The sequence below is a fragment of the Silurus aristotelis genome (assembly GCF_946808225.1).
Source record: "Silurus aristotelis genome assembly, chromosome: 29".
In the NCBI taxonomy this organism is placed as follows: Eukaryota; Metazoa; Chordata; class Actinopteri; order Siluriformes; family Siluridae; genus Silurus; species Silurus aristotelis.
Window position 1 is genome coordinate 3,226,421 of NC_139602.1, and position 21,061 is coordinate 3,247,481.

General features: G+C 39.7%; 1 protein-coding gene across 10 annotated transcripts in view; it reads left to right on the forward strand.

Annotated features, from left to right (window-relative positions):
* Positions 1-18,874, forward strand: part of myo6a (myosin VIa) — a 94,035-nt gene extending 75,161 nt beyond the window's left edge. For 2 of the 10 annotated variants that reach the window (XM_083534955.1, XM_083534956.1), the window contains exons 28-36: positions 1,142-1,299; positions 2,587-2,622; positions 2,958-2,993; positions 6,246-6,284; positions 7,594-7,706; positions 8,969-9,100; positions 13,888-13,914; positions 16,291-16,512; positions 17,511-18,874. In XM_083534955.1, the coding sequence (XP_083391081.1) occupies positions 1,142-1,299; positions 2,587-2,622; positions 2,958-2,993; positions 6,246-6,284; positions 7,594-7,706; positions 8,969-9,100; positions 13,888-13,914; positions 16,291-16,512; positions 17,511-17,710 (963 nt within the window). In that variant the 3' untranslated portion in view covers positions 17,711-18,874. Of the gene's footprint in view, positions 1-1,141; positions 1,300-2,586; positions 2,623-2,957; positions 2,994-6,245; positions 6,285-7,593; positions 7,707-8,968; positions 9,666-9,711; positions 13,010-13,887; positions 13,915-16,290; positions 16,513-17,510 lie in introns of those variants that run through there. The other 8 variants (XM_083534959.1, XM_083534960.1, XM_083534962.1 and 5 more) reach the window with 6 other exon arrangements.
* The last annotated feature ends 2,187 nt before the right edge of the window (positions 18,875-21,061 follow it).

Sequence of the window (21,061 nt, forward strand, 5' to 3'; positions counted from 1 at the left end):
GATATTTAATGGCTACAGAACTTGGCAACCTTGTTTTCATGTAGGATGGTGGTTAGAACCAGCATTTTCCGGTGTGTTGGCTTTGACGACACGGACCTCATGAATGTCCTCCAAGAAGTCCAGATCTCACTCCAAATCCTCGCACACTGGAGGACTTGGAGGCACGGATTCAGGAGTTTCTCAGCAAGAAGACATTCAGAAGACATTCCAGGCCATTTCGTTGAGGAAAACTGGTCGATGCCTATGTAGAAATGTAAAGATTTGACATCGATTCTTTATACTGCAAGGTGAACGCCGATTGTTTTGAAGGACCTGAACCTTATTCGATTTTTCCAGCATCTTCTCCATATTTGGCCCCTTCCTAGCAGCAGATACATGGTTTTTGATGTCCATCCTTTCCCACAGGACAACCATGAGGCTTATAAACACTTTTAAAAAAGGCTATTAAGTCTCATAAACAGGTGCTAGCTTAGTGGTTAAGATCCAAATGTCATGAGTTCAATTCCTCAGGGGACATACCATGGTGCCACTCCTGGGCCCCTGAGCAAGGCCCTTAATAATCCCATTCCAGAGCAGTGTGATTAGTGTAAACCTATTATTTTCTAAAATAGATATATTAGGGAGCTAATGAAAGATGATATAAAATAGAAAAAAAGATGACAAACTTATAAGAAAAAATTATTGGAATGTTGAGGTCTTTCAGATGAAGGAATTCACTGTTACTCAGTAAAAGGAAAACAATCAAAAGGTAAAGGTTTAAAGAGGAAAAGAGGAGAAAATGAATCTTTATAGGTGTATTAATAACTAACGAACACAATCATCCCCCGGAAAATCTGCACATTTTGAATGCACCCCAGCAGATCCTATGGTACTTGAGTGAATTCGTCTAGACATTGTCACTTTAATACAGTAATGTACTGTATTTGACCAAATACGTCGTTTAAAATGTTATTCGTAACGTTCCTGAACATTCGTTCCCGCTCCGGATTCCCGCGGATTTAAAGATTATCCGCAACTTGCTGTTAGTTTGGTTCCAAACGAGAACCCGAAAATTTTCCAAACCGCGAATTAACGGGCTTTTACTGTAAAACTGCACTGAATGCTAATGTTGGAGTTACAGTCTCATACCGTTTTTCTATAGGAAGAGATGGAGATTCAGCTGCAGGCCGAGCAGGAGGAGGAGGCGACCCGGCAGACGGTACGGGAGCAGGAAAGGCGGGATCGAGAGCTAGCAATGCGAATCGCTCAGAGTGAGTCGGAGCTCATTCCCGAGGACACAGGAGACGGTGGACTGCGCAGGTACACACAATTTTTATGTTTTTGTTTTTTCAAAATATGAAAATTATTGCTAATTAAAATGATTTGAATACTAAAGCTTTTTAAACAATCCTGTAACCAGCAGAAGATTTAAGATCACATGACTTCCATAAAAAAAAAAAAAAAAGAAGGAAAGAAAATTGACCCCAGTCATAAATTTTCAGTGCAAAATTATATATGGTAGGTCTTCTGCACACCCAAAAGTCTTTTACAGTTTCTCTTTACATCTTACTAACTTTATTATGATATATATGGATTTTATCATGATAAATTATTGGTTTAATTATTATAATTCTATAAATAAAAAATAATTCACTTTAAATTATCATTTTAATTCTGTTGAAAGATAAAAAAAAACAATTATATATATTATATATTTAAAAAATATTTTTAATAATAATAATATTAAATACAAATATTTGAAATATTTAATAGAATAGAAAATCTCTCAATATAGAAAAATAAATAAATAAAAATTCAGAAAAATAAACACGTCAAAAAAAAAACAAACTTTTTTTTTATGTCAATTTTTTTATTCTCTAAATACAAACTAATAGTTAGCAATATAAAGAATTCTTTTTTGGTTACTTGTAATCACAAAAATTTATATTATAATAATACAATACAATGTCAATGCAATAATACAATGTCTGTGCTAAATAGATTCAAATAATAATCAGTTTTAATAATAAAAAAAAAAAAGATTATTTATTACTTAATCGTTTAATTATTCAACAATGGAACACCTATAAATATGGTTTTATGGAATTAAAAAAATTAAGTGTGGTCAAATTAAATAGAGAATATATACAGTATATAGCACTGAAAGTTTTGTTGCCCAAAATTAGTACTAGATTTTAAAAGTTGTTGGTATGTAAAAAAAAATAAATAAAATGTATAATAATTTTCAAATAAAACAAACAAACAGTAGAGTATTTAAACAAACTAATTAAAAGAATGCATTGTCTTCACGATGAAAAGATTCGCATTTAAACCACCTTCAATGTAGTTAATGTAATTTTTTTTATTTTTTATCCATTTATAACTACATTTTCATTTTTAACCAATAGCTGTTCAATAAAAGCGTGCAGAAATTCCTTCCCAGATGCGCTTCCTCCAGATGAAGATGATGTAGTTCTAAATAAGAATGCGAATGTGACGCTTGTCTTCTGCAGCTCGCAGGATCCAACGTGTCTCCGAGGAAGAGCTTCACCCCGCAGGAAACATTTTAACCCCTGATTTGTTTGTTGTTATTCTTTTTCCCCTCAGTAACGGCAGCGTCCCGTCGTCCCCCGAGAGATCAGCGTAAGATACAGACCCTTCAAACTCGACTTGTCCCCGATCTGACCTTATAAATCCCATTATCCAGCATGCATCACTGATCTGCTCATCAAGCACGCCTCACAAATGCTTCCCCACTAACGCTATTAACATCACGGATGTTTACTTGTTAAACATCGTCGCGATCGGAAAATCAAAACGGAGATTTTAAATTTTTTATTTTTTTTGCATTAATGGCAAATGGAAAAAAAATTGAATCCGAAACGCAAATCCCGGGAGAAGCGATCAATCTTTTTCCCGGCTCAGATTGTGTCCGGTTTCGAGACGCTTCATCTAACCCATGTTTTCTATTTTCGCAGTGTTCCGGCCCCCCAAAAACTCAAGAGCTTGACCATGTAGGTTAAAACAAGCTTTCGTCTCTGCTGTCCGAGTGCGGCCTTCGTCAACTTATACACTTGATGTACTTAAAAACTCGACCGTGGACAGATTGCGCTAGCATGTGGCGCTAGCACACGTTCACACTGTAGCATCTGCGAGCACGTAGGATCTCTGTAGGATCTTCTTGAGACGCGCTGCTCTGCAAAACAGGGCTTCACACAACCTTACCTAACATAAGGCGTTGTAGTCTTGCCAAACGCGAGGATTCAGATTAGCATAATACTGGCTTTCTCGTAGCGCGGCATTAAAAAAAAAGTGGGGTTTTTTTTCCCCCTGGGGATTTTTTGTGCTCATGATGTGAAATCCATCTTTAGTTTCTCTCACCAGAGTTTTATTTATTTATTTATTTATTTATTTATTTATTTATTTATTTATTTATTTATTTATTTATTTGGTTGGTTGGTTGGTTGGTTATTTGGTTCACCAGCCATCCGATCAGTTAGTTTGCTGGCTATTCAGTTGGTTGGACTGTAATAATATATTATTATAATAAATATCAAATATATTATATATATATTTATTTATTTATTTGTGGTGAGAGTAGGGAGCAGGTTGAGAAGAGCCTGGAGAGGTGGAGGTAGGTGCTGGAGAGAAGAGGAATGAAAGTCAGTAGGAGTAAAACAGAGTACATGTGTGTGAATGAGAGGGAGGGCAGTGGAGGGGTGTGGTTGCAGGGAGAAGAGGTGGAGAAGGTGGAGGAGTTCAGGTACCTGGGGGTCAACAGTGCAAAGTAATGGAGAGTGTGTTAGAGAAGTGAAGAAAAGAGTGCAGGCAGGGTGGAGTGGGTGGAGAAGAGTGATAGCAGGAGTGATTTGTGATAGAAAAGTATCTGCGAGAGTGAAAAGTTTATAGGACTGTGGTGAGACCTGAGATGTTGTATGGATTAGAGACAGTGGCATTGAGTAAAAGACAGGAGGTGGAGCTGGAGGTAGCAGAGCTGAAGATGTGACGATGATGGACAGGATTAGAAATTAGTTTATTAGAGGGACAGCGCAAGTAGGACGTTTTGGAGACAAGGTGAGGGAGGTGAGATTGAGATGGTTTGGACATGTGCAGAAGAGGGACAAGGGGTATATCAGTAGGAGAATGCTGAGGATGGAGCCACCAGGAAGGAGGAGGTTTATGGATGTGGTGAAGGAAGACATGCAGGCAGATGTAGTGGACAGGGGGGTATGGAGACGGATGATCTGCTATGGCCTTTACCCCTCTGTGCCCCAGGGGCACTGTACCATGGCTGACCCCTAGATTCCTAGCAAAGAATTTTAAGGTGGTGTTTTTTTGATCGTTTAAGCCGTAAATCATCCTCCCACACACAGAAAACATTCGCAAGAATATAGCAAGATGAATGTTGTGATTGGTTGAAGTGTAATATTATGACAAAAAAAGAGGCGGAGACAAATTAGTTATGCGGCAAACGCAATTCCGCGATAAACCAACGGGGAGCGAGATTCTAAACTGCGGTAAAGCAGGGGATTAGTGTATAATTAAAAAAGTTAATAGATTGCTTGAGATACAAATATTGACTTTATAGTACCATGTAATATGATCACAGATCCAAAGCTTTTATTGGAAGTCAATGGGAATTTGGGCCAATTTGAGCTTCTGTTGTGGAAAGAGGCTTGTCAGAAGTTTGGTGCATGTACCTTGGGAAGATGTTTGGAATGTTCTGGGTTTAGGAATAAGAAGAATAGCGATAATAATACGCATTAACCAGCAGGATAAAAAACTGCATTTTTCAGACATTAAATTCCAGTCGTTTGACCGCTACACACAGCTGTTACGGCTCGACTTGACCTTAAAACTTAACCTGTCTCACGTACCTCGGCGACGCACAGACACGGGATCTATATCCCGACATCTACCCACATTTCTATGTTAAGCTCCACACACACACACACACACACACACAATAAGAACACACGGCTTTCTGCACAGTCTGATTCTCCAGGGTAGCACTGCTGGTGCACCCCGATGTCTGTTTGGCTAATGTGCTATATCATCATTAATAAAGGATTACGCTTTAATAGCTCTAGACCTCCAGAGCCGCTAACGCTGCGTGACCGGCGAGTTTTAACGCGCGCACGCACACACTTTCAGACCCTTGCTGGCTTGGCTAATGCCATCTCTTCTTCATAAATAAAAGAATAGGATTAGGAAGTGATAAATGTGGAGGCGCATTCCTCCCTGCACCCATGCAGTGTCTGCTTTGTTTTACGGCTGGATATTAGAGTTTAGGAACTCTAATAGAACGAGAGCTTGAGTGTCCATCAGTGGGACATGCTTTTTGAACGTCCCACACTTCTGTGAAGATGTTCCACTGGATTTTGTGGAATTTGTACTCATTCAGCCATAAACACACATCAGAGGACTTTCAAATATTTTTCATGCCTCCGATACACGATATGGAGAAAGTATTGGGACACCTGACCTTTCCAGTCATACGAGGTTCTTCCGCAAACTCTCAACCACAAAGCTAGAATGCATAGGTTGTCTTTGGATGCAAAGTCGTTTGAACTAGGAGACCCGAACCTGTTCCAATGCCCGAAGACAGCTCCGTGAAGATATGCTTTACATGAGTTGGAAGATCTCCTGCTGTAAAGCCCGAACCTCAACCCTATCAAACACCTTTGGGATGAGTTGGAAAGGTGCCCACCAGAGAGCTCTCCTCATGGCTAAAATCTCCACAAAATCTAGTGGAACATCTTCTAGAAGAGTGGAGCTTATTGTAAGAGGACTAAATTCAAATATTCAAAAGAGAAAAAAAAAAGCACAAAAGCTTATGTTCAAGTGTCCACAAACTTTTACATAATTCAGGTAATGTTTGAAGTTAGTCTTCTATAACTATAGATTGGGACAGGATACTTAGTGTAGCGAGACATGTCTGTACCCCTAAGTGGAATAATTGGTTGGTGTTTGTGTAAATGGTTTACCTTTCTGGACCTTTTGTTTTGTCTGGGGCACCGATTACACAATATAGTCTGCAGCTTTGACGGCCTGTATTTCGACACTATCTGAAAGAAAAAGTAGAAAGAAACTGCATTTTATTACCGAAGCCGGAATTTCCGCAGTACGGTACATAATTATATTTTTTTACGCTCTGGGATAAAGTTATAGTCACTCATATACAATGAATAGACGATATTCACGTGTACTGAACGGTATTCTAAATTGTGTGTTTTGTGTGTGTGCGCCTTTATCATGCCATACAGGGAAGAAATGGCCCAGGAAATGTCCGAGCTTCTGGCTAGGTGGGTCACGCAGCTCAGCTCGCCTCCGTCGAATCTCCAATCAATGGGCAGCAAGAATCAACCTTAAATATATCTTCTTAAGTTCGATTCATTCGGATTATATGAATCAAATTCCGATTGAATCGAATGCTGGATTCAAGTGTCAACTGTGAATGAATATGTGAACCATTTAATTGATCGTTTATTGAGCCCCTCGGATCGGTCTCGAATAAACCACTGTTGTAATTTGATTCACCAGGAGCCCTTTTCCATTAGGTTTAGATTTCGCTTCCTTCCAGATCCTTCTTTATAGATGATTTATATATGTATATTTATTTATTTATTTTGCATGATCACGATTTCAATGATTTCTTAAATCATTATGATGATTGAATTGAAAAATCTGCATGTGATTTGCGAATTCCTGCATTTTTAGACTAATATATATATATATATATATATATATATGTGTGTGTGTGTGTGTGTGTGTGTGTGTGTGTGTGTGTGTATATATATATATATATATATATATATATATATATATATATATATATATATATACATATACACACTTATAGTTGTCTCATTCACCTCTGTAAAAAAAAAAAAAAAATGTATATGTAGTCCACTGTATTGACCTTGAGGCTGTCCATAAAGGGAGGCTGGACTATTTCCTGCCCCACTGTGCCGGTGAGCTGAAGCGCCAGTGCAGTAGATAGTTTTAAACCTGTTTAGAGATACAGTGCCTGAGTGACATTAACAAGCGGCTCTGGCGTTAATCCCTTGAGCTAAAAGGCTTCAGTGGGCTGCCTGAAAAGCCCGGCGGAGGATCAACCGGGCCGCAGAGGTGTGTCAGGTCACTGTCTTCTTTCTTTCTTACACATTTAGAGCTTCACAGATCTTTAAATAGCCATTAAAGTGTTAGGCTCACAGATGTGATCTAGCCCAACGATTATTGTGCTGGCTGGGTGGCAGGGTGGGAGGATTGTAGGCGGACACTGTGATCCTATCATTTAAAGGTGTAAAAGGAAGAGAGAAGGTGAGACAGATCAAGGCAGAAAGTTTTGAGGGCGTCTACTTTCTGCAAAGGTTTATAATCCTTATGCCTGTTCGCCATAACCGTGCACAATGACCTCCAAATGTCCTATAAATTGCATTATTGTGGTATAATTCACCCCAACTAACCTTTTGTTCCTTTCTCTTTAATACCCACCTTGAACTACTGCTATCTCCAGTGAGAGGGAATCCTTGGTGTGAGAATTCCTGTGCTGTTTCTTAAACACCTCAATGTTGTGCTTTTGTTTTGTCTTTCTCGCATTGGCGATTCCAGAGGTCGGCAAGTCCAAGCCACGAAGGCCACGACGGCCACGACCGGCACCAAGAAGCACGACCTTAGCAAGTGGAAGTACGCAGAGCTCCGAGACACTATTAACACTTCTTGCGGTAAGACCAGGACTTCCTAAGACAGCGGTCCCCAACCTTCTTTGCGCCACGGACCGGGTTTAATGTCAGACAATATTTTCACGGACCGGTCTTTAAGGTGTGGGGGATAAATACAACAAAATAAAATGTACGACCATTTTCTAAATATAATAATAAACGTGAATCCACTGTGTTGTTTCTTGTTCATTTTGCTCGCTTGGGGGTTTGAATTTAGAGGTAATGTGTTAGCGGCCGGAGCCCCTTTAAGTAGGTAGCGGATGGAGGTAAGACATGTGACTGAGGCATCATGACATGCATCAAGAGTAAGTCATAGACAGAAGTGACGTAGAGAATCCGGAAATTTTCCTAAATAAAACATCGTTCAGAATCAGATAACAAATAAAATGGAAATATTGTAAGTTATGTATTCTTTCTGTGCGGCCCGGTACCAATTGACCCACGGACCGGTGCTAGTCCGCGGACCGGGGGTTGGTGTCCACTGTCCTAAGAGATTCAACAGCACTTTGTTGACTTGGAAACTTGGACACGAACCAAAAGCACTGTTCTTGTCTCCAGGAAGGTACAGCTCTACCTCTGCCATGTTAATCTGTATTTTATGCGACTCTCAGGACACGCCTCGGCTACGTCATTCACTTAGCAGTGAAAGAACGCGCTCGAGAAACAGTTTAGCGAAGAGAAAATCGATCTACATATCAAATATCGGTCACAAATCATTGGTCACTTTCTAAATAGTATAGAGTATCTACTAATAATTATTTATACATATGGATGGATGGAAAGACGGTTAATCTTTTTAAACAATGCATAAACACACAATTATCTCAAACAACTTAATCCTGCTATACTAATCACATCCACACCTAATTAGCCAGAACATAATTACCACAATTAGAGGATTTTGGATGTGTCAATTGATCGCGGATGTGGTTTACCAACGTACAAACGAATATTTACTACAAACCAATTGGGTTATTTTGTTTTTGTCTGCTTTCTGAACGTAATAACTATGAATCATTGGCTGATTTGATTAGCAAAAGAGACCGTCTTTATTTATTTTACTTTATCCATATTGTGCTCGAGTTAAAATTGATCGCTGCTGCACCGAAGAAGAAAAAAAAAGCAAGCTCTTATGTTAAGAGCCGGAGCTCCAACGCTGCTGGACAACAGGAACCCAATTTTAGGGAAACTGAAAACTCAATTTATATCCTGATCCTACCCTTCCTTTTTTTTCAAACCAATTCTTTCATCTCGCTCTTTTAAAGATATTGAGCTGTTGGCTGCGTGCCGAGAGGAGTTCCACCGCAGGCTGAAGGTCTACCATGCCTGGAAATCGAAGAACAAGAAACGTAATGCTGAGGCCGAACAAAGGACTCCCAAATCCCTCACGGACTACGGTAAGAGCCTGGATTTTACTGCTCCGTACGTTCAAAAAGGTCACAACCGTTATGGCTGATTAGGGTGACATGGGATGGACTTAAAGCTAAAGTAAATATAAAAGGGGAAGTTTTCTTGAGTTCCAATCCCAGCACCACCAAACTGCAACTGCTGGGCTTGTGAGCAAGGCCCCTCACTCCCAACTGCTCAGTTGTACAAATAAGCTAATTGTAAGGGCCAGTTGGAGGTTAAGGGCCTTGCTAAAAGGGGCTCCGCAAAAGCACCTTGGTGGTGCTGGGATTTGAACTCGCAACCTTCCAATCAGAGGTTGCATTGTAGCTGCTGTTTCCCGATCTGGATCGATAGCCACATGAGACGTTTATATTACATCTAATCCGATACGGTGTTCCCGTGTGCCCACGCTTTCAATCAGAATGCCTTTGTGACACGCGTACATCAGCCTCTGTCCTGTTTGCCGCAACGTGCTATTTTTATGCATAGGGTTGCAGCAGCTGCTGGAAAGGTCTAAGGAAAAAGACGGGCTGCTTAGTTTTTTGGTGGCAGTGTATCTATACGGAGCATCTAGTCACCCCTCCCTCCGGAAAGCGGATATGTGGATGAAGGTCCGTAGTGAGGAATGATGGGAGCGGGTTGTATTGCTGGAGTTTAGTGACCTGAAATGAAAACAACTTCCGAATGAGTCGCCGTTGTTCACACGTTTGTGTGGGCTGGCAGAGGACTTTATGGCCCCAGAAGAAAAGACCATGAGAAATCCAATTCCCATAATTAAGTGTGCCGCGGTCGTATTATGCAAACCCGGAAGCTGTGCTGAAAACTGTGTTGTGGCAAATCGTTTCGCTTATCGCTTTAACATGCCGGATTTTTTATTTTGTTCAGTTAATGGAAAGGTCTATTCCACCCCTCTCAAACCGATTACAATCATTCGGTTTGGGGATTTTTTAGACATTTGAATGGTGTAAACCTTTCAAAGATGGCCGTCGGTGACGAACCCATAGCAGTCGTGGTGGGCCACTGACGACGAAGTGAAGCAGGCGGTCCTAAGATGGTTCGGGAGTGCTGAAATCTTTCGATGCCTAATCTTTCCAGGTGTCGGTTAAACACTGGGATAAACGCAGTTTGAAATCTTTGAAAATTTTATCGATTCCAAAGTCCCGATTTGACTTGAACGTCCCTCGTATTTCGGAAACGTTCTCTAGAAGTTTGCCAGAAAAGTAATTTGCGTTCGGGGAAGAAACAGAAATAGATTAAAGGAGTGGGCGGGATCAGTCAGAGACCCTTTGGGAACAGGGATTGAAACTCCAGATAAGCAAATACAAATACATTTAAAAAAACCTCAACTTCCTGTTTGATGTTTGTCTGGTCCGTCTTATTTGTGACTAGGCTCTCCGTAGACAGGAAGTGAAATATCTAACAAAGCTTTGTCGGATCAACACCCAGATGTTTTGAATATGTAAAAGTCAAGGGGTGAAGTTGCAGAAATCAAGGATCTTCTTGGCGTCTGAAAAGTCGGCATCGTTCACGGGCTCGAATTTGATTTCGTTTTGTTTTTATTCCCGTACTGCGAACCGTTCCCGCCCTCTAACACAAGCGCTTGGCTTTGCTGAGGGGAATTCGTCATGCTGTGCGTGGGTATGTGTGCATACAGAATGTATGGATGTGTGTGGAAGCGTATATGCGTGTGTCACCCCGTAATTACACACTCCTTTCATCTGCCAGTTTCCAAAATTAGGCGAGACCATCTGTCAACATAGCAGATAGTTCTCTCTATTTCTGCCCCCAACCAAATAAAACCCCCTATCTGGCAAAATCTCCGTCTGTTTATACTGTAATGAGTTTTTTTTTAAATGTAGAATAGATTTTTTCGCTCCTGCATCCGAGATAGACGTGTCAGATCATTAAAATTAGCATTGACTTGCTAATGTGGTAACAACATGGACTAAAGTTGGTGGACACCTGAACATATGTGCCTTCTGAACATCCCATTCCAAATGAAGTCCCTATTTGCTCTCATCGTGACCTCCACCCTTATGGGAAGATGTTTCACTAGATTTTGGAGTGGAGATCTTGCACATATTTGGGACGGTTTCTCATCAACGCTCTGGGGTTCCATGAAATTACGGAGTAAGAACAGGAGCTTTGAGGATGGATTTGGACTGTGGTTAATGTCAACAGTCTGCTACACTGACTCAGGACTAGAGTTTGCTTCTGAGCATCATCATTGCACCCTGCAAAATTGTTCATCCTTAATCCAAATTAATTGAATGCTACAACAATCCAAAGACGTCCTATACAATTGTGTGCCTCCAACTCTATGGTTACAATTTGAATAGGAACCACATATGGCTGGAAAAATCAGGTGTCCCAATACTTTTCTCCATTAAGCAATTTAGAGAATTCGTCTTTTTATCACACAACAGCGATAATTCAATCGTTCTAAAAAATATTCAATAAAGGCGCATTGTTCTCTCGTTTAATTTAACATTTAGGCCTCATTGTTGCAATAACATTGGGAAGTGGCAGCTCACTGGTTAAAGCTCTGGGATACTCAGAAGAAGGTTTGGATGTTTAAGCCCAGTTATCGCCAAGCTGCCACTCTTAATCCTCTGTCCTCCAGTGGCGCTGTGCCCTTAATCCTCTGTCCTCCAGGGGTGCTGTTTCATTGCTGGGATATGCAAAGAAAGAATTTCACTGTGCTGTAAAGTACATGCGACAAATAAGAGCTCTTCGTCGTCGTCTGTTTAAAAAATAAATAAATAAATACATTTAAAAAAAGGTACTTCCTGTTATCACTTGGATTATAACAGCAGCAGCAAATTACCAGTCCCCCAGCAACCTCGGGATGAAAAAAAGAACATAAATCAAGGCTAGGTTCTTGCTCGTTCAAGTAAAATCCCACTAGGGGGCCCATATCCGGCAAAAAAAAATATCGGATTTGTTCTGAAAGACATAGGTACGTTTTTTCCAAATGGAGAAGATTAGCCACTTGTGCTAAACACATCTTTGAAGTTGGTACCTGTGGTGATGACCATAGAAGATGTATACATTTCTTTGGCAAATAAGTAATGACATTTAATAAAGAGTGTGAATCAGAAAAACCGAATGATGTTTAGTAAATATGTAGTTGGAGACGTAGTGAATTTTCTAGCCGGCGTTTTCTAAACCATATCACGTACCTCGTGCTAAAAAAAGGTTTAATGTTCTTACAGTCCTGAAATAAAAAAAGCTCAGATTTTACCTATTAATGAAAGTGAATATGAAATAATCCAATATCAGATTCCTATATTTAATATTCTGTTCAAATAGTAACTTTTAATAACGAACTTTATTACCACATCCTAATATTGACTTCATTATCGCAGTGATTACAGTCCTTCATGCGATATCGTATAGAACGTTGTTGTTAGCGAACGCTGACGGTCTTGTTTGAGCAAGATCATTTGGCGAATTCGTATTCGATCTTCATCGCAGATAAAATAAAGTAAAAAAAAAAAAAAAAAAAAAAAACGCTCGGGGTGGACCGGGTTTCATAAGCCTCTAGCCGAGCGTCTAATCCACGTGTCGCCATGGTGATAAGGAGGATGCGACGGCTACTTACAGCTCTGTATGATTATGCTTACTCAGCACATGCCATAATGCCACTTTTATGGTCATCACAGCCTTGGGTTTTTTTTTTTTCTTCAAATGAACGAACGGAGGACAGATGGACAGATAACTGGGGACTTCCGGGCTTTAAAGCGTTCCAGAGGGATATTTCCGTCAGTCTGTCACAGGGGGTTTATATAATCTGTAAAATGCAACTATTTCTACCAATCTACCAAAAGCACTGCTTAAAGCAAGTAAAACGTTGCCACATATTGCAGTTTCATGCAATATGCATATTACTCTTATTTGCCCTTTAAATAAAATAACTTAAACTTTCTTTTCGGCTGCTCCCGTTAGGGGTCGCCACAGCGGATCCGCCGCACGTTTGATTTGGCACATGTTTTACGCTGGATGCCCTTCCTAACGCAACCCTCCCCAATTTATCCGGGCTTGGGACCGGCACTAAGAGTGGCTGGGGATGGTTCCCTGACCGGGAATCGAACCCGGGTCGCAGCGGTGGGAGCGCTGCATCTTAACCACTAGACCACCAGGGGACCTGCCCTTTAAATAAAATAAATAAAAAAAATCAATTAGAGAAATCAAGAAATCAGCAGAGCTCAGATATAAAGTGTATTATTGCCCAAGTAAAAGCATTTCAAACCATTTTTTAATCCAAAACTGTTTTGCGTTTAAACGCATTCCATCATTATGGCTGTTTAAGGAATACCTTGTAATTTTATTTGATTTAATTTATTTATTTTGATATCTCTTCACACTGGACACAACGATGACTCGTGGTAATCACTCAGGCTTCAAAATATGGTCCAAGATCTGATTTCTTTTCCTCAAGAATAACTTTTAAAGCTAAAAAAAACATAAACAAAAAGATTTTACCCGTTAAATAACGTCATATGAAATATAAAATTTATTTTTTTTCTTTTAAGTTTAGTATATTTGATGTATTTATCTAAATAAGAAGCGGGACATGTTTTTATACGATTGTTAACACCTAGATAGTGAATTTATTTCACAGAATGCGAACGCACAGACGGTAACGTGTACGGCATCAAAAACCGTCTGGACGTTTGTCTGAAGAAAGGTGGTGTCTCCAGCCTTTTTGTGACCTCTGTATCTATTCATATTGATCATTGTTTTTGGTTTTATTATGTCTAAAAGTGTTTACATGTGCCTCTTTTGTTTATAGGTCGTGCACGGCATGTGATAAATGCGTGTAAGTGGCCCTCGTTGTTGGTTTAACAATTCTAACAGCTGGGCTGCCCTCAGTAACCACATTGTACTTTACTTTTCTCTGATTTATTCTCTCACCATTCCCCTGGCTTCTGACTAAAAAAAACTTTTTGCATACAAAAGAAAAAGATTTTAACCAAAGAAAAAACAAAGTGATCTTTAGAACCCCAGCATGGAGTACATTAGAAAACCCAATTGTTGGATTTGAAAGTGAGGCGCATATGTATTCCAAACAAACCACCCGAATAGAGAAGGAAACAGTAGCTGATTTATAATGATGGAAAAAAAAAAAAAAGCGCTAGACAGCTGGAGATGTGCTAGTTTGGGATTAAAGTATTATTGCATTGTGGGTTTTTGATCTAAGGATTATGTCAGGAGCTGTTGTGTCCGCATAATGTCTGGAAGAAATACAATGGGTTTATGAGGTCCAATAAACCGGGAAAGCTTTTAAACACACACTGCGCCTCTAGAACGCCACGAACATTCATCGGTTTAACTTCAGTGAATGGGTTTCTTCGATTGATGCAAGTTTTTTACTTCCTGAAAGGGTTCCCCCCAACCCCCACACACACCTTTTGGAACTCAACAATCTTTTAAAGGGTTCTTTCTTAAAAAAAAAAATAAAAAGACTGTTTATTGATTCAAGTGATTGGCTGTAATTTGTTAGTAATTGACCAAATTACAGTAATCCCCCGCTTTACCGCGGTTCGACTCGCCCAGTTTATGCATTCCCGGATAACACGATAGACCAAAATAAACTGATAGGGAATTGTTTTTATGGAGTTTTATGTTGAATTAATCAAATTTCTGAATAAAAATTTAATTTTTCATTATAAAATGAAGTCAAATGTTATTACAGTACAGTACTGTATACATAATATAGCTTCTCTCCCCCCCCCCCCGTTTATTAACGGTATAAAAGGGCGATTACTGTATAGTAAATAATTTAGCAAAACAGAGCAGTAACGTTATTTATAAACAATACAGCACATGTGTATGTGGCAGTGGGTGCGTGAACAAGCGTCATTCCTGCCGCACGGAACTAAATATTGTTAATATTGTTTGGGAACAAATCTCCCAAAAAATCTAGTGGAACATCTTCCCAGAAGAGTGGAAAACTGGAGTCCATATTGTGTAACTTTTTTTTTTAAAGTTTGTGTTTCAGTGTTTTTCTAGTCATATTTAAAAAAACAGATGACTGTGTACTACAGTAGAAAAAGAACACGTTTCTAAATCTATAAGGTCACCAATTTGAACAACTGTTCTTGTCATGCTGGGACTTTTGGCCTCCGAGCCACTTGGGGGCCCTGTAAGAATCTAGGGACTCTCGCACAGAACTCGGGAACGATGTTAGTGGAGGGGGACATGCTGGACGAGGTGCCAAGACATCACAGGGCATAATCATGTACACACTGCAACGCAGAGGTGGGATTTAAACCCCCTAAAGCAAACCTGCTGAACACTACCCTCGTTAGAATGCGATTACGAATCTTACGGTCTGGTGTCAAACATTCGTTTATGTAGTGTACGTGATTTACAATCTCACAAAACATGAGACGTCCTGGTTTACGTGGACGTGCAACGACTTGGGCTGAAGCCGTGGCCAAACTCTGTACAAACTTTTTTTTGGGGAACTTTCTGCTCTTTTCCAGGTCTTTATGAATATGCTAATGTGGCATTTTTAATCTTTCTGGTGCGCTACAGATTTTTGTGCTGCTCGGTCTGTGCGAAAGTGACCGGCTCTGCACTTTTCTCGCACTTTGCTAGAAATAAACCCCGAGTGATTTTTTTAATATTTTTTTTTATTGCAGACCGAAAACCACATCAGTAATGATTAGATGAGGAGCGATCGTTGGTGCGGCGCAGAACGACGAGAGAAAAACTGAGACGACAGTTTTTTTCCTCTTAGTTTCTAACTACTGTCGAATTTTGCTGACACTCCGATAAATAGCTTGCGTTTAAACGACTCGATGCGACGAACATCGAGGATGCTTAATAAGCTTTCCGCAGGAAGCTGGACGTTCTATAACGTCATATTCGATGTGCATAACGATCGTCTATTCTTTCCTTTTCGGCATGTGACACATTATAATAATGCTGAATAAGCGGTATAATCCAATTGAATTACATGTATAAATATATATTTTTTTATTAAAAATCCCGATCCTTTTTTTTAGGACAAATCCGCTCAGATCACTAACAACCCAAATCATTTAGCATCTTATTCCCACTGATGAAAGCAGCTTGAGCTTTAATTTTCTTTCAAAGTTTTAACCCACATCCTGTCCACCTTTAAACCTAAACTTCAAATCCTTGTAAAAATCAAAGACTTTTTACAATGAATCGTGTCTATTTGCAGCCCAGAACTACGTGGCGCCTCCTCCGATTCCGGCCCGGCAACACGAAATCCTGATGAACAGGCAGCAACGCTATTTCCGCATTCCCTTCGTCCGCCCTGGGGATCAGTACAAAGACCCCCAGAATAAGAAGAAGGGGTGGTGGTATGCACACTTCGACGGGCCGTGGATCGCCAGGCAGATGGAGCTTCATCCTGATAAACAACCCATTTTGCTTGTCGCTGGTGAGGGCAGCTTTTATACAAGTTAAATTTTTTTGATTTTTCAACCTAAACTCTATGGTATCAAAAAGGTTTAAGATTAGTTTTGTAGCCCGCCAGCAGATGGCAGCACAGGGCTGCACGCACAGTCACAGGGAGCACGGACAGTGCAAGCTCTCATCACACGCAATGTTTCTCACCGGAAACAACGTGATCTCACTTCCGCCCTACTCGCCAGATTTGACTCCGGTGGACTTCACAGACTTTTGTCACCATTGCGGAGAAACAAAGACTTTCCAGGACATATTCTAAAAGTGGGAGAACTGTATTGCTGTGCAAGGGAACTATTTTTGAAGGCAATAGTGTGTAAATGTAGATAAATGAAGTACTTTCTGATAAACAGAGCTAATCTTGAAACCTTTTGATACCACCTCTTATATTTACATGGTTGACTGTATGGTTTGTTGTGTATGGGGTATGACATCTAGCTGAGCAATTAAGGGTAAAGCGTTCAGCCTTGCTCCAGGGAAAGCTTGGTGGTACTGGGATTTGGGGACCAGACCCAAGTCCAGTGTTTAATGGTTCTTCAAGCGAGTCCAAAGAGCTGTCAAGAAGCTCCACTGTTTTTAAGGATTCAAGAATCATCGAGCAGAAAATTGGCTTCGAAATTCAGCGTATCCTTGGAATATGGGTTTAAAGTGCAAGATCAGCATGATTTAAATAGTTAATCCAACTCTGGTCATTTTTCGTGGTGCCATGACCCTAGAGTATGGCGTCACTGGATTGAAAGATTTGGCCTCAACAATAACAATATACAAATTTTTTAAAAGGTTATTAGTCCTAATCTTAGTCTAATCGTTATTAGATTTTAACGGAAGACTTGTTTGATTGCGACCATAGCATTGCCTTTTAAAAAGAAACGTATAAAACGGATTCTTATGACGGATTATTAAAATTCAAAGAAAATACGAAGAATTGTTATATTTTGGCTTCTCTCTCAATTTTTTTTTTTTTTTTTGTAGGTAAGGACGATATGGAAATGTGTGAGCTGAATTTAGAGGAGACGGGTCTGCCCCGGAAGCGGGGAGCAGAAATCCTTGCCCGGCAGTTCGAGGAGATCTGGGACCGCTGCGGCGGAACCCAGTATTTGAGAAAAGCTATTGAGAGCCACCAGGCACGGCCCACCTACGCCACAGCCATGCTGCAGAACATGCACAAGTAGACACGTACAATCACGCACTCGACCGGTCAAGCGTTAATCCCTGGCCGTGGTGCTCAAACCGCTAAATAGATACAAACACACATACACACACCATATCTTGACCATACTGCAGAAACTGAACACACACATCCAGGAAAGTCATTCCAAATGATGCTCAAGCTCTCACACACACATACACACACTTCCTTTAGGTATATTTCTAGTTTGAATTCTCTCATAGGGAGCATTTAGATAGTAATTCACTCCTAATTTCTTAATTCACCCTTTAATTGACGTTTGGTCTTTTAGTCTTTGAAATAATTTTTTTTTTTTTTTCCTCTTTAAATTTCCCACATTTCATTGATATACGTTGAATTTGACGCATTCCTTCCTCATGCACATGATCCTCGATGGTGAATCCATAACCGCAACTATGAGGCCTTAACAACTGCAACTCCTTCGGTGACACGTTTTAACGAACGTACCGTTTTTGTATATTGTCTGATAAAATATTCACAAGCAAGTGTTAATAATTCTATCGTTCCTTCAACGATATTTCTTTTTTTTGTCTTTAGCGAATATGTATAGTTGTTACAACTTCCTTCTTAAAGACTAAACTTCTTTATTATTGAAACTTGAATAGAAATTTAAAAAATTGAAATGAAGCTTTTAAAGTGGTGTCTTTTGAAATTTTTGCACAAATTTATAGTTCTAATAACGATAACCGTAGTCTTATATTGTTATATTGTGTAATTATTTTCATGTTAACGAAGGCAGTTTGTCAGTTTCCACTCGGGTTTAAAAAAAAAAATAAAATAAAAAATTCAGGTCTAAAACTCTAAACGATGCACTCTTTTTTTCTTTCTTTTCCCCTCGAGCGTTTTTTTTCTAGCATAACCTTATAATCGTTAAGCTGTACCCGATGATCTTCCAGCTCCTACTGAATGTACAGAAACATTTTTACACAGTTTTACACCATGGCCTTGAAGATGTACAATTGAAAAAACAGACTGCGTTCTGTTAAAATCGTTCCTGGAATTGTCTGTGCGCTCTTTCGAGAAAATGTTGAAACGAAATGAACTTTAATGATGTGTCTAAATTATACTTTTTGTTGCTGTTAGAGAAATGATATATAATGAAATGTATGCAATACTTTTACCTGACTAATACACTTTTTGAAATTGAGTCAGTGTGTTTTTATTTATTTATTTATTTTTTGTCTGAACCAAATACATAATCAATATGAATCTTATTGGGCCGCTCTCATTCCAAGCACGAAGCTGAAAATGTTAACTAAAAATACAAGAAAATATGACGGATCTCTTGAAATTAACAATTACCATATTTTCAAGACTATAAGCCGCTACTTTTTCCCCACGCTTTGAACCCCACGGCTTAAACAATGAAGCGGCTAATTTATGGATTTTTCCTGGGTTTTTCCCGATTTCAAAACTTCAAGCCAAAAAACTGAACCCCATAACATTAGACCAATGAAACTGCCGAACAGGTTCAGGTGAACCAATGAAACTCTTTATATTTAATCAGATGCGCTCCCACTGAATCGGGCCGCACCACATCATAAATATGGATGATGTTCCTCTGACGTTTGATCTGCCGCTCACTCGGACTGTCTACAGGAAATGTGAATCATTCGTCACGCTGAAAACAACCGGGCATGAAAACACACTTCACCTGTGTTCTGAGCTGCACGGCATCGGGAGAAAAGCTTCACCGATGGGGATTTTTAAACGCACGACGATGCCAAAAGATAAACTCTCAAGAGAAATAGTTGTGAAAGGAAGGAGGAAGACAGTGAACAATGACTTACTTGGTAGGCTACTGTTTAGATACAAGCCGTTGTAACGTGTTGAGTCTGTTGAGTCCGCAAGTTTGGTTAGTCTACCGATTAAAGTCTATTCAACTTGACAACGTACACAACAATGGTGTTAAAAATAATCAATAAATAACAAAAATATATACTCAATAGGGTTGAGACCAGATCTTCTACTTTAGAGCTCTGATCTCAACCCTATTGAACACTTTCAGGATGAATGTGAAACTGAAAACCCCCCAGGCCTCCTCACCTCACTGTACGTCAGTACCTGAATTTACTAACACCCTTGTTGCCAAATGATCACGAATCTCCCCAATATCTTCCCAGAAGAGTGGAGGTTCTTTTAACAGCAAATGGGGAGCAAATGTTGAGTGGGTTGTTCAAAAATAACAAAGAATCTTATGGTCAGGTGTCCATGCACACACAATTGTGTCACCTGACCTTTCCTGTTATATGTGATTCTTTACCAAACGGTTATCACAAATCTGGAGGGACTCAATTGTACAGGACGTCTTTAGGTGGCGCTATAATAAAATTTTGCATTCACTGCAACTTGGAAACCCAAAACCTGTTTCAAGCATGGCGATGCGATGCACAAAGTGAGTTTCTTGAAGATCTGGTTTACATGCTTTGGTGAAAAAGATCTTGCTGCTATAGAGCTCTGATCTCATCCCTACTGAACACCTTTGGGATGAATGTGAATGCTGACTGCACCCCAGGTCTCCTCACATCACCTACATCAGTACCTGCCTTTCATAACACCCTTGTGGCTGATGAACACAAATATCCATAAGCACACTCCAAAATCTGGTGGAACATCTTCCCAGAAGAGTGGAGGGAATTATGAGGTGCAATGCTCAAAAATCACATACCATATTAATGACCGAGTGGGCTTTCAGATAGAACCGTCGGCGTGCTGGTGAGAAATGCAAAGCCTTGAGACATTCCAAATGACAGCATGGACCTGCAAGATGGTTTATTGGCTTTGCTTGTGTCAACATTATCCATCATCAGAAGTTATGTTAACCTGCAAAATAGGAACAAATTCCAAAGCAGATGGTTCAAGCGTATCAGCACAGAGTTCTGCAAGGACGAGTGGGTGAAAATTCATTACACAAGTACAGAAAAATAGATGTTCCAAGCTGCAGAAAATGTCTAAAAGACTGGGGGTTGGTAATTGCTAGCTCAATATGTTTTGCTCATTTTTAGAGCTGCAGCTAGCGATTATTTTAGTGATCGGTTATTCTACCGATTATTCCGTCGATTAATCGAGTAATCGGATAAGAATGACTTCTTGTTTTTTGTTGTTTTTAAAGAGCAATACTAAAAATACAGAAGAAAATATGACGGGTCTCTTGAAATTAACAAGTAATTTGTTTCCTTTTGAGAAAAATGAACATTTGTATTGCTGAAAGATTATCTGTGAAAACTAAACCTTCAAATTAAACTCAACTAATACATCACAATGCAAATAAAAATATATAAATAAAATAAAAAGCATAAATAAATGAGCTCCAGGGCATCCAGATTTTAGAGGG